This window comes from Mirounga leonina, unplaced genomic scaffold, assembly GCF_011800145.1.
Source record: "Mirounga leonina isolate KUSES-001 unplaced genomic scaffold, KU_Mleo_1.0 Mir_93, whole genome shotgun sequence".
NCBI lineage: Eukaryota > Metazoa > Chordata > Mammalia > Carnivora > Phocidae > Mirounga > Mirounga leonina.
Window position 1 is genome coordinate 756,002 of NW_023270854.1, and position 17,466 is coordinate 773,467.

The 17,466-nt window shown below is 53.1% G+C and overlaps 1 protein-coding gene across 11 annotated transcripts in view; it reads right to left on the reverse strand.

Annotated features, from left to right (window-relative positions):
• ATP9B (ATPase phospholipid transporting 9B (putative)) overlaps positions 1-17,466 on the reverse strand; it is a 229,832-nt gene that overhangs the window by 1,666 nt on the left and 210,700 nt on the right. For 10 of the 11 annotated variants that reach the window (XM_034996241.1, XM_034996244.1, XM_034996239.1 and 7 more), the window contains 5 exons: positions 17,169-17,324; positions 17,017-17,081; positions 12,068-12,176; positions 5,112-5,169; positions 4,263-4,466 (listed from right to left, as the gene is read on the reverse strand). In XM_034996241.1, coding sequence (XP_034852132.1) covers positions 4,263-4,466; positions 5,112-5,169; positions 12,068-12,176; positions 17,017-17,081; positions 17,169-17,324 — 592 coding nt within the window. The remainder of the gene's footprint in view (positions 1-4,262; positions 4,467-5,111; positions 5,170-12,067; positions 12,177-17,016; positions 17,082-17,168; positions 17,325-17,466) is intronic. The other variant, XR_004677674.1, reaches the window with a different exon arrangement.

Here is a 17,466-nt window from a genome sequence, read left to right on the forward strand (position 1 = left end):
CTCGATCCCGGGACTCCAGGATCATGACCTGAGCCGAAGGCAGTCGCTCAACCAACTGAGCCACCCAGGCGCCCCGCACACGAGTTTTTAAAGCATAACTGAACCGGCTGAAAGCGTATCATCCAACACTCCCCCCTTGAGATCCAGGTCTCAAGGTTCCAAAGGGATTTACTCTCGAAGTGCAAAACCCACGTGTGCACGGCTGCGCTCCAGACACCAGGAAGGGAGGCGTGTCCGAGCCATCTGCATCTAAAACTACGGCCCTTAAATATGAGGAAGGTGATCGTCCCCGAGTGACTGTGGTTTGTCTCTGCTTTTAATTCAGTATTCTATGTCCATTTTATGTTTGTTCATTTTAGCAGTATATTTTTCCAATTTAGTGTTTTGCTTTGTGTTCTGTAAATATTACTAGATGAAGGAACACACGTATTAAAATGACATGCCACAAAAATAAACCGACATTTCTCCTAGGCGTTAAAACTTGTGTTCATACAGGAAAATATACTAAATATTTATTCTTTGAAAAAGTCACAAGACATTATAATTTGAAAACAGCCAAATTCTTAGGTGCTGTATCTATTTTCTGTGTGTGTGAATGTTTCTTTTCTTTTTAAGGGTGCAGGGGCAGAGGAAGAGGGAGAGAGAATCTCCAGCAGACTCCCCGCCAAGCGTGGAGCCCGGCAGGGGGCTCAATCTCACGACCCTGAGATCATGACTGAGCCAAAATCAAGAGTCGGACGCTGAACCAACTGAGCCATCCAGGTGCCCCAGTGAATGTTTCTTTTAATATAAAAACATTATCTTTTCATATTTTTTCTACCCATATATTTGCATTGAGTAGATGCTTATATGAGAATTCACCCAATGTCTACTTTTATAGTGGAATTCCGTTTACTTCTCTGCCATTTATAATATGTTAGTTGCGACAAAGGAATGAAATACACAATTCCTGCTGTTGACACTCGCCTAAGCAACTCATTTTGAGATTTGCGGTTCTGGTGTGAAGAGCAAGATGCTTTCGTGGTACAGCGGCTGGACGTTACCACCGATCTTCACCCCACACGACTTCACGGTACATTGTGTTACTGCACTTAACAGAAGCGTGAGGATCTTCTCTTCCCTCCTGGTGGAGACAGCTCATCCCAGAGACAGCTGGTGTGCGTTTGGAATGCTGCTTGTAACAGAAAATACACGTAGACTTTTTGCTTTTCAAGGGCCAATGCTTTTGCCTTAAGACGAATTTTCCAACAGCGCTAAGATGAACCGTGACATTGACATATTTACCACGGCAACGCTCTAGCTAGGTAACTGACCGGGGAGGGCCCGCCAGCATTTGAAGGTGGGCAAGTCTGGCCGCACCTCTTAGTGCAAGTCACCTAGATTCCGGGGCCCTCCCCCCGCCCTCCTCCCCAGCGCCACGAGGGACTCTGCCTTCACCTTCTCCCCGTCTGTCGCAACCCCACACGCACCAACGTCAAGACGCCTGCCTGAAGCACTCGTCCGTGTCACCGCCACACACATGGCTCCTTCTCTGAGGGTCCGATGGGCCCTCCCCTGTCCCCCTCACCACAAAGGTCCCTACCATGGGGTCCTGCCTCTGCACAGGCAGGGTCTGGGTGAGTCGCCCCAAGGCCCCTGAGAAGCCACAGGAGTGATGCTCCCACGACAGGTCCCGGCAGGTCACAGCGGGGCGGGAGCCGCACAGGCCAGCCCGGACCCAGGCCCAGCGGCGCCCAGCACAGCTCGAGCCTCCCTGGTGCTGCCTCAGAGCAGAACCCTCGCCCAGGGCGTGACCTGCTCCAAAAGGGGCCACTGAACGTGGAGAATTTCTGGAAGCCTCCCGGCCTCCTGCAGAGGCACCCAGGACATCCGTACCCTGAGGGACAGGGGGGCAGGGCTGAGGACATTGCTGCCGACACAAATCACCTTCTGCTCAGCCTGCGTCCTCTGACGACGCTTCTGGAAGTGGCCTTCGCAGACCGTGTCCGCACCACCTCCTCCTCTCTCTGTGGCTCGCGGGCCCTGCCGGAGGCACTCCTGCTCCCGACCCCTGGCCCCCAGCATACGCTGAGCTGACTTCTCCCCAGGGCTTTGGGGATTTGGTCTTTATCCTGAGGGCGTCTGGAGCCTCTGAGGAAGCTGGGTCTTGGTGTGGGTCCTGTCACTGTCCCTGGCAGGTGCTTCCGTCTGCAAACACACGGGCTTCAGATCTGGGTTTTTCCTGTGCATTCTCCTTCTGGGGCCCCAGAGGACAGGCCTCCTGGACGAACCTGGAATCTCCCTTGTTTCCACCACTCCCCCCACCCAACTCTTCACCATTGTTCACCTCCTGCAGAGCTCCTTGGCTTTATTCTCCACTCCTGCTACGTAGCTCTGTTAGCATGCTTCTCCCGGAGGGTCCCTCCCACCCACGCCACTCTGGGCCCCTGGACACAGCTCGTCTGTCTTGTTCATCTGAGGTTTCGTGTCACCCCCCCCACCCCCCCGGGTTTGCTGCTGTCCTCCCAGCTGTTGGCTCTCCGCTCACCGGGAGCCACATGTGGCTGGCGGGAACCTCTGTGGGGTGTGTCATTTCTCCTGCAGCCTCCGCCCGAGAACACGCCTGTCGGGCTCACCGACGAGCCTCGCGGCACAGCAGGCCGGGCAGCTGACGGGAACGCACTACTCAGTGAGAGAACTTAAAGGGCCTGTTTGCATGGACAGCAGTCCGACGAGCGGCTGTCTGCAGGTCATCGGGTTTCCTGGCCGCCGGGGGGCAGGCTGCAGACGCGGCTGCTGGTCCATGGGATGCGTGGACTTCAGTAGTGGAGGTCGTGGCCTCCGCACCGGTCACACAGGGGTGACAAGGGCCCGCGACTAATAGGCCTCATACAGCGAGGGCGAGCACGCGAGGTGCGTCTTTAGCTGTGACTATGGCCATTGACAATAGCTCCGGGGACACGATGCCGTTTTCCCTTTTCTGAAAATCCCCTGGGAAAGGTCACCTCAGATCAGGAAAGCAGCCCGAGCCGTGTTTATTACGTGCGGTGTGGACGGGGTGAGCGTTTCCACCCTACGGGGACTCGGGCCAGCTCTGAGAGCCGTGGAGCACCTGATGGTGACGACCGGTAGGACGAACGTTGCCTCTGGGCTCGTCTGACCATATTCCTTCTCTTCTCGACGCCCTGACTCTAAAAACCCTAAAAAGCATCCTCTGTGGTCCCGTGGGCCACATCGATCAACTCTGGGACGGCCCAGGGACGTGACTAACAAACCCCGGATGGAAAGGCCCGGGATTGGGGGCAGGGCGCGAAAAGCTGGCTCAGAGGAGGGCAGACCAGAGTCGCTGGTGGGGACGCTGAGCCAAAGCGAGTGGGCCTTCTGTGCGCAGTGAGTTCCTCCCGCGGCACGTGCTCCGAGGCGGTCAGGTGGGTCCTTCCCCAGTTTTCGGGGGAAGAAGCGTGGGCAGGTCCCGTGAGCTTGCAGAGGTGAGGGCGAGTCCGGCCCACTATCCCTCTGATCTGTGCAACAGGGTGACACAGACGAACTTGGTGGCAACCACAGCCACGGTCTGAGCGTGTCCCAGCAGCCACGTGTTGGAACAGGTTCTGGGAGGCCACTTTGTCAAGGTCACCAGGCTGGTAATGGTGGAGCTGGGATGTGCACAGCCAGGGAGCCCGCCACGGTGCCCACGACGCTTCTGACACATGAAGATGCTACTGGGGCTGAGGCCACCAACGTGGTGCCCCGTGGGCTCCGTGTCCAAAGGTGGGCCTGGACTCCATCCTGGGAGTGCTTGTCAATTAGGAAAAAGGACAAAAATGGAGCTCTTGTGGAAAGAATTTTTGGGAACAGCACATCTTCAATATAAACTTTTAAAAAGCCAAGATGGTGACAATCTGAATATTATAAAATATTGCGAGGAGTTTAATCTTTAAGCATAAAGCCAGAAACCTAGCAAATGTTCAGTATTTCAATGTTCAGTATTTCCCTAGTGCATTTCTCTGACCAGATACCAGCAGGGTCAGTGCCCCTGACCCCACAGTATTCAAGGGTCAGCCACACATGACCATGATTTTTTTTTTTTAATTTCAATAAATACGGTACCGTAAGACCATCGTCTTACCTTGGTAAATACTGATCAAAAATAAGCTTTTTGTGTAGTGAAGCTCCCTGATGTGGGTTTTATTGTGATTTGCAATTTAAGACAGTGTATGAAGAAGTAACAATAAAAAACGTATAAAAACCAGTAACAGACAAAAAAGATTCCCATGGCAACTTACCAAAATACTCATTTAGAAAAGCGAGCGAGGCCACGTAGCAGCCCAGGCTGAGGACTTCGGCCACCGCCATCAGCCAGTGCCACGTCCTGACGGTCAGGGCCACCATGAGCAGCTCGGTGAGGATGAGGGCCGTGAAGGAAATGGCCACCACGTGCACAAACTCGGACTCGAACAGGAGCAGAGCCCCGAACATGAGGATGCCGCCTGCAACACAAGCAAGGGGACAGCAAACAGCTCCTTCTGCCTGGGCGGGAAACGGCTGCCACACCGGCCACAGCCACACCACCTCACGGCCGTGGCTGACGACACGCACACTTGGAAAGACGGGATTACGTACACCCCCACGCTTCGTGTCGCCGGACAGTTAATTTAAACTCTCGACGGTGAATAAAAGAAGACGTGGCACCACAGAGAGGCTTAGGAACTCTTAGTATCTGGAGGAAACGATGCTTTCGATGTATCTAATCTGTGAAGTCACTTTCAGCGCTCTCTCATTTATCTGGAGCACTCATCAGAGTGGCTAATGACTTCTATTTACGTAAGTGAGATTTCTCAAGGTCTGGACATCACTCTGCCAGAGGAAACCACTCTGTGGGGCATACGATGTGGTACGTGGTTGGTAAAATTTCTGGATTAACATTCAATTAAAAACATGCACCAGTAAAGAACCACCCATCCACACTGCACTGTGAAGGGTCCGGATGACCAGCCACTAGAATATTGGTTTACGGGGTAAACAAAACGCAGTATTAGCTGCTGATGAAACTTGAAGCCTTTGGACTTTAACCAAGAGGGGAAAACAACATCGCTAGCAGAAGACAAAAAACCCTCCGTCCAGGCCCGTCTTACCTTGGTAAACACTGATCAACACCCAGACGAGGAAGGTCTTGAAGGACAAGGATCTTCCCTAGGGTAAACAGTGGAATATCTTAGTGAGCAGAGTGGAGCAACACGTGTGACTCACAGGTTTTCCAACAGCTAGTTATGAGTGACTTCTCAAAGACCCGCAGGTCCCAAGCCCAAGACTCGCCGTTCCCCCTGTGCCCAGCGCCGGCACTCTCTGCTTGCCCTCTGGTGACCTTTAGGCCACAGCCGTGGGCTCCCCGGCTCCCCAGACGTCGATGTATGTCAGCAAACGCTGAAATGCGCTAGTGGGTGAAGGCTTTCTCTGTCATAAAAACAACTCCCTTTACTTATTTCTTGGGAACAAATATTCCTGTATTTACTTTTTAGTTTCTCCAGATGAAAAAGGATGGTCTATCACAACAGAGGTTGGAGTTTACCAGCCCGTAGGTCCCTTCTGGAAAACAGGCCACGTCAGTCAGTCCAAGAGGGACAAACAGAGTGGTTTTCGGGTAACAGTCTTCACTTTTTTCAACTCTGACCAGGTTGTCTGGGATGCGTCCATGATGGAAGAACGTGGCCTGCGTTCCCTCCACACCCAAGACGGAGACCCACCATTCACCAACCGCACTGGCCTGTTAGTGCTCAGGGCTGGTCCACGGCAGTGCTTGTCCGCTGAGGCCATGGGGACGATGCAAGGCTAGGACAAAGGCCCTGGGGACTGCCGCCAGACCCACGTGGTCACCCCCCCCGAGTCAATCCTCTCATGGCAGTGTAGCGTCTCCGTTCGACAGGGCAGACATGAAGCAGCGCGAAAAGTTCGGTGCTTCCCACAAGTCCACGCTGCAGGTTGGCTGCACTAAGCAGTGTATAGTTGACCCTTGACTTGGGTTTGAATTGCCTGGGTCCACTAACATGTGGATTTTTTTTTTTTAATTTCAATAAATACGGTACCGTAAATGTATTTGCTTTTCCTTGTAATTTCCTTAACTTTTTTCCTCCAGCCTACTTTATGGTAAGAATACAACATACAACACATGTAACGGAATCAGATGTTCATCAGGGTGGGTGAGGCTTCCAGTCACCAGGAGGCCGTTAGTCCTTGAGTGTTTGGGGAGTCAAAAGTGATATGTTTGTGCAGGGGGTCAGTGCCCCTGACCCCACAGTATTCAAGGGTCAGCCACACATGACCAGAGTTCGAAGCTCTGCCAAATGCCACCAACGAAGAACGAGCCGTTATGGAAGAGAAGCCCGGGGGCGTGTTGCCGGGTGACAGCCAGAGTATTCTAGATCTGAGCCGCGCCCACCTAGAGTCAAGTGACCACCTTTCCAAAGAGACGCACGTCGCAAGGCAGGTGTGGCCGCTCCAGCATCTTCCTGGGAAGTATTTCCCAGGCTGAGCCTGAGTCCTGACAACACGTGTGAAAAGGAAGGTTCGGATGGAACAGAGGTCACTAGAAGGCAATGCTGATTTTAAAAAAGGCAGGAAACTTCAGGTGCAACACGTGTATATCTCAGTATGTATTTCCCAAGTGCATTTCTCTGGCCAGATACCAGCAGGTGTTTGGTCTTTGATAAAACTCATGTAATTAAATATGTGGCTAGTTTAATTTGAATATTTTAAAAGAGAACTTAAATTTTTTGATGTAAACATAAAAGATTTCTTCTGTAGCTAAACTTGCTGACATCTCTTAACTATTATTCATGTGATACAACTCTCAGTTTATATAGTGAAAGATACAAACGGGGGGCTGTTTGTGCCATTTCTTGCATCAGGAGCTGCAAACTCCTCACACAGTGTTTGACTCAGGTCAAAGCTCTGTATTCAAGCAGACCGTAGATTAATACGGCGAAACACTACAGAATGGGCACGAAAACGGTCAATAAAGTAACTGGAGAAATAACAGAAAAATACGCATAAACCACTAGCTCCTGGATGTGATACTCACCAATGGCTCCCAGACTTCAGCTCAGAGAGACAGAAGCGAGAGTCTCATTGTATTTGGTGGCACAAATACGCATGAACACAGTTCACTTACGGCAGACTCAGGCCACATGTGCAGGGGCTCTCCTGGGCCCCCACGCCTCTCCTTCCATGTGAGGAGAGGAAGAACGGCCCGTCTCTGGCTGATGGGAACTCCTCTAGCGGAGCTCTGTCCAGGCACCGCGCAGACACTGCTCAGGACCCGGCTGACCTGGGTTTGAGTCCTGCCCGTGGCACCCCAGGGCACACACTCAGCCTCTGTGAGTGGTCTCGTCTTCCGTGAATAGAAATAACAGTACGTACTCATGTGGATAAAATAAGCATAAAGCCAGAAACCTAGCAAATGTTCGGTATTTCAATGTTAGATCTTAGAGACCGGAAAGTACATTCCTATTACATATCAATCAAACTGTAAAAATTAAATCAAGCAAATCTTGGGGAAGGTTACTCCACCCGAAGGTCATGCGAACACTCACTAACCCGTCCTGGTTTGGGATGCGTGGAGGACAAGCGGCCGCGTGTGGGCACAGCTGCCTCCCTCAGCCCCTCCGTCCCCGACCCCAACCCCGGGCCGCCGCCCTCCTGTCCTCTGGGCCCCAAGCTCCGCATTTCCCAGGGTGCCCGGCAAACATGATCATACGAGCTTCTGAGTCTGGCTTCTTTTGTGCAGCAGAATGCTTTTAAGATTCACCCACGGTGCTGGACACGGCACGGTATGGCTGCAGTTACTGGCGGAACATCTGTCTACAGGATTCCGTGTAAACACGTTTTCACTTCTCTCGGGGAAATGCTGGGTCACGTGCTCAGTGCATGTTTAACTTCACCAGAAACTGCCAAACCGTGCCCCGGGGTGGCCATGAACATAGTTTTGTTCAGTCAGCGGTGCCGTCCCCGCGTGAGGAATGGTGGTGCGCAGAGTGTCTCCAGACGCTCACTGGCCACGTGCACGTTGTGATCCATGCTGTGCTGTCAGTTCAGGCTTTTTCCCGTTTCAACAACTGTTTGTCTTCTTCCTGAGTTTTGAGGGATCTTTATATTTTCCAGATACAAGTCCTTTGTCAGAAGTGTGATCTGCAAATATTTCCTATGAGTCTGTAGCTTGTCTTTTCATTTTCTTAGCAGTGCCACCCACAGAACAAAAGTCTTGAATTATGATAAAGTGCAACCTACAATTTTCCCCTTTCTGAATCATGCATCTGACCCCGTATCTAAAAGCTAGACCTGCCCCAAGGTCATGCACATGTTCTTCTACATTTTACTCCAGAAGGCGAATAGTTCTACATTTTACATTTAGGTCTATGACTCATTTTGAGTGCGCTTCCCCAAAACTGTTGACGGTGGAGGCTCCATTTTTGTGGGTGGCTCTGGCAGCATCTGCTGAAAAGGTCGTCCCTCTCCTTTGGGTTTCCCTTCACGCTTGTCAAGGAAAGATCAGCTGTGACGCCCGTGGCTCTTCCCCGGGCTCTCTGTCGACCCCACTGGTCCGCGTGTCTGTCCTCCACCAAGAATCTGTTGTCTTGGTCACTACTGCACAGAATATCTTGAAATCAGGTAGAGCGAGTCTTCCAAACTTGTTCCTCTTTTTAAAAATGGTCTTGCTAACTCTAGCTCTCCTATGTTTCCATGTAAATTCTGGGGTCAGTTTGTCAGCTTTCGGACACACCGAGTCTTCTTTTGCACTTTCCAAAATCCCTCTGGACGATGTCCCGCCGCACACACGTCCTGCACACAGTTAGTTACACCAACTTCGCTTTTTTTAGGTTATTGCAAAACACTGTTCAGAAACATTTTTCAGACCTCAGTTGTTCATTGCTAGTATATAGAATCAGAAAGGATAGAAAGTATTTTTTCCTTGAATCCTGCAACCTTACTAAACTTACTAGTCTAGAAGGGTTTTGTGCACTCTTTGGGCTTTTCCACATAGATGATTATGTCATCTGCAAACAGGTCCTCCCCTAATTTCTGTCTTTCATTTCTTATCACTATTATTTCTAAAATTATATAAGAATACAAATGTACATTTCAAAGCTAAAACCACTTTGTGGAAATACAACAGGAAATAAAAAAGTAGTGAAGCAACCCTAACAGTTGTGTGTCTGCAGGACACGACCTCCTCGCTTATCGCGACAATTAGTTCAGCTTCCACCCAAACCCTCCACAGTTAGTAGGTTACTTATCGTGAATATAAAACGACATGTTGGCCACGGAATCCACAGCTGCAAGTCTGAGATACCTTAGGACCATGTGGGCTGCGTCAGGCTCGCGTGGCCTTCCCTAAGAGGCCACCGACCGTCTGGGGTAAACAGAGTCCCCTGCGGAGCTGGGAGGGGGGTGGGCACATAGGGTCCCTGTGTCACTGGCAATACCAGGAAATTGCAAGTGGCTCCTCCTCCTGAGTGAAGTGTGAGCATTCAAAGCAGAATCTGACCTTTAAAATTAAGAGGAATACCAAAAACTGTTCTGGACGCATCATTTTCTGCAAGGAATGAAAATGATGTGGCGTTAGGAAGGGGAGGGGAGGGGAACGCTGCTTCTTTGCTGGACTCCCTTACCTGCTCGCGGACTACTGAACAGATACTGACTCCAGGCTGGGCTCAGGCTCTCCAGATAGAGCCGTGAGCAAACGTTTATATTCTGGAATGGCTGATCCTGGTGGAGCATGTGAGTCAGAGCTGTAACGCCTGGGTTCTGGCTCACACTCTCAGAATAAAAAGACAGCCTATTGAGTAAGCATGAAAATGGTATTTTCTTTCAAAGCATGCTACTTTCCTCTCTGTTTTGCAAAGGATATGTACTCTGCCTCCCCTCATTACCTTTGAAAGTATTTTAGAAATTTCTTGTGACCCTGGCCTTCTGCTCAGAACAGGCTGGATGCGTCATGCAGCAGACGAGCCCCTGCAGCCCCTCCGGCGGCCTGTTTTGACTATCATGTAATTCGCCCTGAATTTACGTTTTCTTTCCAGACTGAACGTGGGCTTCCTGAGCCAGGAGTGACGTCCCGCCCAGGCCTCCAGCACCCACAAACCTAGCGCCTGCCACACGGACGGGCTTCCCGAGTCACCCGCCAAGCGTTCAGAAGTAACGCAGCTTCAGAATCTCTCTCTGGCTTCGGTAAGAAAATACAATTCAACTTTTATCAACTTAGGTGGTTGAGTACTTTAGTGCTAACTTTGTCTTCAAGGACTTGAAGTGCATCAGATTTTGGAAGAAATATAGACACTATAAACACAAAAGGAATAGATTTTGGATCTTGAAGAAAAGGAGCCTCAAGATCACAAGTAACTGAACTCCTGTCACAATAATGTAGGAATGACGTCCTGACTCGAGGATACGGAGATACTCTAAACCGGTCGCCTTCACAAAGCCGAGAGCCAACTCCGTCAGAACTGAACACAGTTTCCTGACATACTCTCGTGTTTAGTGTGCCAGCTAATGGGGGCGTTTGCGGATTCGCGGCTACCTGACCCTGCAGACATATTCTTGTTCCCACAGTCGGAATCCTGATCAACAGTGACAGTGGGTGGAGACGGCGTTCACCATCTGGCGATGTCGCCCGGGCTGACCCGCAGTGACCGCGACTGGCTAAGACACCGACCGCCTACGATTTTAGGGAGCTCATCTAGTTTTGTTCATACATGAAGGGCGTGTTTCCCCCTTACGTCTGTGAGGCAGCTTTAAGTAAACATTTCTGGAGTTTATGGAAATAAGGAAACACATAATCTACTAAAATTGTAATTCCTCACAAAAGCTTCCTGTAGTTTTTGGATCTTTGATCCTGTTCGGCTTTACTGAATGGTAACAGTCTCACCATTTTAAAATATTAAATCAAAAAGTTTTCCTTTTATTTATAATATTCACAATAATATTATCATCAGGATACTAATCCTTGAGATATATATATATAATCTTAAATTTGCATTTTATTATCAAATTAAATGTTATCAAATATGATTGTTATTTTATTTTACACTCTATTGGTGAACTACCTTTATTTTTGTCCTGATTGTAAAAGTAACATGAGCACTTTGTATTTTTTCCAAGGAACTTGAAGTCTCAATTTTCTCCGGCCCTTATGCCACCACCATGAAGCCCGAAGATCAACGTGGCCTGGACAGCTCCTCTCTGAGCGGTTGGCGGTTCGCTGAGTCTATGCTTAACGCCAACTGATTCTTTCTCCATACTGCCAGAGTTTTAAAGATCTGAGTTGGTAATTTCAGGTTATCAATTGTAAAACTGGATTTGACTGGGGTTAGTGGATTTGGTTCTCAGTGTTGCTTCAGGAAAATTCCAAAGCCACTACAACTTGTACTTGGAGAGCTGGGGGTGTCTCAGCCCGAGGAGCTTGTTTTTCATGCTAGGGAAACATGGTCTCGTAAAGAAATTCGACAAACTTGAAGCTTCCTTCAGGAATACCTCCATCTGAACATAGTTTTGGGCCAGATAAATGAATCTTCTGCAGTTTCAGGGGGCAGACTTTCCCCAGCAGCATCCCTGCGACCTCAGCCCTGGGTCACAGCGACAGGCCCTCTGTCCCTCTTTTCTCAGACGTGATTCTGAATGCACAGCGGAGGGAGGCTTGGGCAGGCACAGGGACTCACAGCCAGTGAGTCTGAGTTCGAAGCGCCAGGATGCCGCCGCAGGTGGACAGAAGTCTGTCCTGCCCCAGGGGACCCCACAGTCAGCGAGTGTCCTTCACACAGAAATGGGCACCGAGCACGCGTCAGCCATAGGGTGAGGCCAGTCACCACGGGCCCACAAATGGTTCAGAGCACCTTTAAAATTTTAATTGTAAGCATGACATCAGAGCTTTATGCAAACATTCGGAAAAACATGTGTTTTCCCTTTTTGAAGTTTAACTCAAAAGGAGAATGTCAGCACTAACTAGAAGTAAAACCCGTCTGGAAGCTGCTTCACGACTGGCACCTTTTCTCGCAGTAAATACTCTGCTAGGATACCAGCAGCAGCCCAGCGCCCATACCTTGGTGAGGTCCTTGTACAGCTCTGGGTAGAGCATGGCCATCTCCGGCTTCACGTCCTGGTCCAGCACTAGCGAGAACACTGGGAACATGGTGTACAGAGTCGCATACCTTACAACCAAGAGGGAGGCAGATTAGCGGGAGGGGCGTGCGCCACGGTCAACACCTCTGCAATCAGAGGCCACAGTTTCAAAGACTCAGCAGCAAATTCAGGTATGATTTTTCCTAAAACTCAATACTTGCCCTGCAGTATAATAACTTGGTCTGTGAGCCATAAATGCTCACAGGAATCCATTTTTCTTTCTTAATTAAACTTTTTATTTGGAGGTCACTGTAGACCCACAGGCAGGTGTAGGAAGTAAGAGAGATCCCGTGTGCCCTCGCCCTGGTTTGCCCGCGGTAGCATCTTGCAAACCCGCAGCCCAGTCTCACCGCCAGGGTGTCGGGGACACAGAACCGCCACCACCCCCGGGGCCCCCCGCTGCCCACCTCCCTCCCCCCCTCTCGTAACCCCCCTGGCGAGGCTACACGCGTGCCTTTCCCCAGCCTGCCTCCCGGGAGGCTGTTCCAGGTGTTGCTGCGGCCGCGCTCACCCCCGTGGGCTGCCAGTCAGCACTTGCAGTTGGGGGTGGGCCCGCCTCTGTAACCCGCTCGCTGAAACAAATGACGCAGCCATGAACACTCACTCGTCACACGGATCGTTCTGTGAGATCTTCCATTTATTCTAACAGGAGTGTCACCTGGGGTCATCAGCCCAAGAGGCTACTTGTGGGGACACAGGGGCTGTGCCGCCTGGCCTGGCTGGGCGCGTGCAGGGGGGCCCTGCTTCTCTGCATCCCCTCCCCGCGTCCCCGACGGCTACTGACAGGGACCATCTTTGCGCGCGCTCACATGCCATCGACATCCTCCGGGGTGAAATGTCTGCTCGTGCCTCCTGCCCGTTTGCTAACTGGAGGCTCTCTTCCTGTTGGACCTTGAAAGTTCTCGGATGTGTGGTGTGTGCCCGTCATTCCTGAAGGAAGAGCTCGCTGCAGGCGGCCGTCTGTGCCCACACCGCTCCCTCCTGCCTGGTTCTGGGGCTGCTCTTCCCCCAGCTTGCCACCTTCACGCGTGTGTCCTCTGTCTTCCTGAGTCTCCATGTTGCATGTCTTGGTGTGGATGTCTCTGAATTCACCTATTTGGGAAGTTTTCAGCCATTCTTCCTCCTCTGGCCCAGCACCCCCGTCCTCCCTCTGGAGCCCCTGAGGCTCTGCTGGTCTCCAGGCTCTCGTGGTGCTCACAGGACCGCCGTCCCGTGTCCTGTCCTCAGTGGGCCCTCTGCCCCGCTGTGGGTCAGGTCCGTGTCACGGTGGGCTTGGTGGTCAGTTTCCATTTGGTTCTACTTTTTATTTCTAAGTGGACACGTTTCATCTTTGTTTGTCCCGCGCGTTCCTGCTGCTCATTAAAGTACATCCACGTGGCGGCTTTAACACCGTGTCGCACAATTCCAACCCCAACGGCGCCTCGGGGCTGGCGTGTATTGTGTTCTTGGCGAACTCTGACACCTTCCTGGTTCTGGGCGTGGCGAGTGATTCTCTACTGAAACTTGACATCTGGGTGCCGCTGGGACGCTGGGTCTCCAGGCACTGCTCTGGGGGGAGGGGGCGCTGCTGCCGTACCCCAGGTTCCTCCCCGTGCAACACCGACGAGGGCGCTCCTTGCTGCTGGGTGTGTGGGGGGTCCCGGCTCCCCACTTGGCAGGGAGGTGGGGCGGTGTTTCCATGGCGTTGGCTGGAGCAGAGTGGTTGCTGTCTGAACGCTGTGTGTCCGGCTGGCCAGGGCACACATGTGTTCCACCTGGCGGGCCAGGGCACGCGCATGTCCCACCCGGCGGGCCAGGGTACCAGCGGGCCAGGGCACACGCGTGTCCCATCTGGGACATCCGCAGGAGTTTGGCTGTGCTCAGCAGAGGGAATGAGGAAAAGTGCATCTACGCTGTCTTTCCTGAAATAGGACTGGATTTCTTTTAAATGACATTTTCACCTGTGAGAAAGCTTTGGCGTCGGGAAGGTACCCAGGGGCGGAGAACCAGGTGGGAAGCTCTGTGTGTGAGCAGCGGTCTCCTCAGATGGGCTTCCACGGTCACTGGTGCAGGCGGTGCTGCCCCGTCCAGGGCTGCGGGTCACGAAGGGCACACTGTGTCAGGGAGGGCATTTCAGCCTGTGTGCCCGTGGAAGCTCCCGGGGAGGAAATCCATGTGCTTTCAGAGTGGTCGGTCCTGCATGAGGTTAAACAGGCTTACGGCCCAAATTTCCCTCCAAAATTTTTTTTTTTTTTTTAAAGATTTTATTTATTTGTCAGAGAGAGAGCGAGCATGAACAGGGGGAGCGGCAGAGGGAGAAGCAGGCTCCAGGCTGAGCCGGGAGCCCGACGTGGGGCTCGATCCCAGCACCCTGGGATCATGACCTGAGCTGAAGGCAGACGCTTAACCGACTGAGCCACCCAGGCACCCCTTTCTTCCAAATTTCTAATTTTGCCAATCTTCTCAGAACTCCCACCTGCTTAGAATGTGGAGGCTGAAAGGGCTGAAGAGCCCGGCAGAGCCTGGCTGATGGGCACCTGTCCCACGAGGGGTGGCCAGCCGTCACACAAGTGAGCCCTGCAGCCAGCTGAGGTCGGTCTGTCCCCGAGGATACTGCTCAGAACGTGCGATGCTGACAGGTGTTGGGCAAAGAACGGGTTTGGTGCAACAAGGTCAGACCCGTTCTTGACCCAGCATCCTGTGCAGACGTCCACTTGCCGACCTGCACGGTGAGCCTCTCGGAGGGGCTGTGATACGCGGGGTTTCCCCAGGACTTTGCCAAGGAGTGCTTCCTGGAGGCGAGGCCGCAGCGCGTGGCAGGAACTGTGCTGGGGGCACCACGGCAGCCTCGCCTGCGTCAGCGGCCCTTCCGAGCCAACGACATGGAGGAGGATAAAAACCTTGAAACACGTGGAGGCGAGTTCGTCAACGGCCCTGAGGCACTATTAGCTGTATCTCAGGACATGACTCTGGTCTCGTCAGACTTTGACAAAAACATCACTTTCCTTCCCATCCACGTCCGACTGTTGTTTTCTAGGTGACGGCAAAACTGACTTTACGGTTTTCTGGTGAAGAAGCTGCAAGTAAAAGCACCTCTCCTCACTCCCACCAAATGCTGAAGAAAATTACAGATGCCTCACGTGATGGACACGCGGAGAAACCCCGAATGAAGCCAACATGAGCAGGAGCTTTAAAAGCACTCGGAGCTCCCGCTGAGGAGGGAAGAATCCAGTGAGGCCCACAGCCGCGGCTTCACTGACCCGGGCTTTACTGCCTAAGGAGTAATCACCGCTGCCCCCGACGTCTTCCTCTGAATGTTTCAAATCCATAGTTTTAAAATGGGAAACAGTGTTTGCCGCCAGGGAAGCCGTGCGCTGGACAAACTCCAGAGGCAGTAACGTCATGTGCAAATCCTAGGCCCTCCGAAGGTCATTCACGGGAGGGGTACTGGGAAGGCCGAGGCCACGGGGAACTGAGCAGGGCTGGAGCTGTTTGTGCCTGTAGGGCCCCCCGGGCCGGCGCTCCCGGGGATGGCACGGAGCCGCTGGACAGCTGGCGGCCATGCGGCACAGCGCCGGGCACAGCGCCGGTCACCCTGGAAGCCAGAGCCGAGGCCGTGACGGGAGCGCTCCCTGGGCCTGGCCCATTAGGAATGGGGGCCGCAATGCAGAGCCGGTGCGCTGGCTGCAAGAAGGCGCTGCTCCAGCTCCCCGGGGAAGAGCCCCGGCCAGGGAAACAGCAGGTGGGAAGGCGCAGGGCCCAGACCAAGGGCAGGCAGAGCGGCGCCTGCCTCTGCAAGCGGGTACTCAGGTCCGGCCCGGCGTCGGGCGGGGAGATCAGCCCGGGCTCCAGCGGACGCAGCTGCAGGAGTGGCAGGAAGCACCTGCCGTCGGCTCTGCCCTGGGACGCTGGCGACTTACGGCACCAACGTGTTTGGCAAAGCCTGACATGGCCCAGCCTGACGCTCTCCGTCTCTCATTCAAATTATCAGGAACCTTGGGATTTGGGGAGCTCTGATAAAACGCATTCAGAAAGTGTACTTAAAACAGCTCCAAGGGGTGAAAGAGTTCGTGTGTTGTTCTTTGCAGCCCTGAAAAGATGCTAAACGCCACGGGAAGGCGGCCAGCCTGTCCGAGGCTGGCCCCGGGCTTTGTCCCCCAGCAGCCCCGTGGCCTCCAGCACGTTCCCAGGGTCCCTGGGCGCCTCCTTCCTTGCCCATGTCACAGGGATGCTACGCCGATGGGATGAGCGCTCTGAACCGCGCAGGGAGCGCTGGTGTGACCCGCTGCTGCTTTCCGAGCATGAGCACACACGGGCAACACACTGGCCATCGGGAGGCACCACATGGACTTTACGCCACGGCAACAGCCACACTGGTTTTATCCCCTGGCGTAAGGATGGGGGGAAGAGAAGTTCTAACTCATTCACCTCTAACAGAACACTGGAGGTTTATAATTATAAACTGCACGCAAGCGGCAGTCTCTGACGTACTTTTCCAAGCCGCCGTGTGGGGACCTTCGAAGATGAGATCTCGTTACTACTGACGAGACTGCCTGTGTCCACTCGGGTGTGTCGTGTCCCATCCTGGCACCCTGTGCCTGTGTGTCTGCTGCTGGTCATGTCCCCGGCACGACCCCCCGTGTCCCAGCCTCCCCGATCCCAGCCTGGGATGGGGCCACCACGGCACCCAGGCGCCCCCCAGGGACACACACATTCTCCTGACAAAGCAACAGTAGGATGGTGAGGGGGTCCTGCTCCTGACACCCGGGTTCTTACTCTGAACACCAACTGTGTGTGGAGTTACTCAGACAACATTCTAGCAGCGTCTTTGGAAATGAGAAGTCCTCCCCGAACGAGGCTGCTGAGATATGCACGAGTTGCACCACTTACCCCACCATGAGGAATCCCTGGTACAGAGGGACGGACGCGAAGTAGAAGACAGAAGAAAACACGGCCTTCAAGAGAGGAGAGCTGGTTAGTCCCGCACCTGCCCTCCCCGCGGCTCCACCCCGCACCCCGCCCTGGCCGCCGGGCTCCGGTACCTGCATCGTGGAGATGATGAGGCCTCTGTGCATGACGAACTGGCCGAGCGCCGCCGACCTCTTGTAGCTGCTCCGCCCATGCACCATGAGCAGCCGGCCGATGTGCTTGAACTGCGTGATGGAGAAGTCCGCGGCCAGGGAGGCCTGTCTGCCCTCCTGGAACAAGCACAGTGCCTTCTCGAAACAGGGCACATGCAGAGCAGGCGCCTCCAGAAGGGGCTTCTAGAACTCAGCCTCCACCGACTGAAGGTGGAAGCTGTCCCTACAGCCTCGGAGGGGATGGGCTAACAGGGCGCGT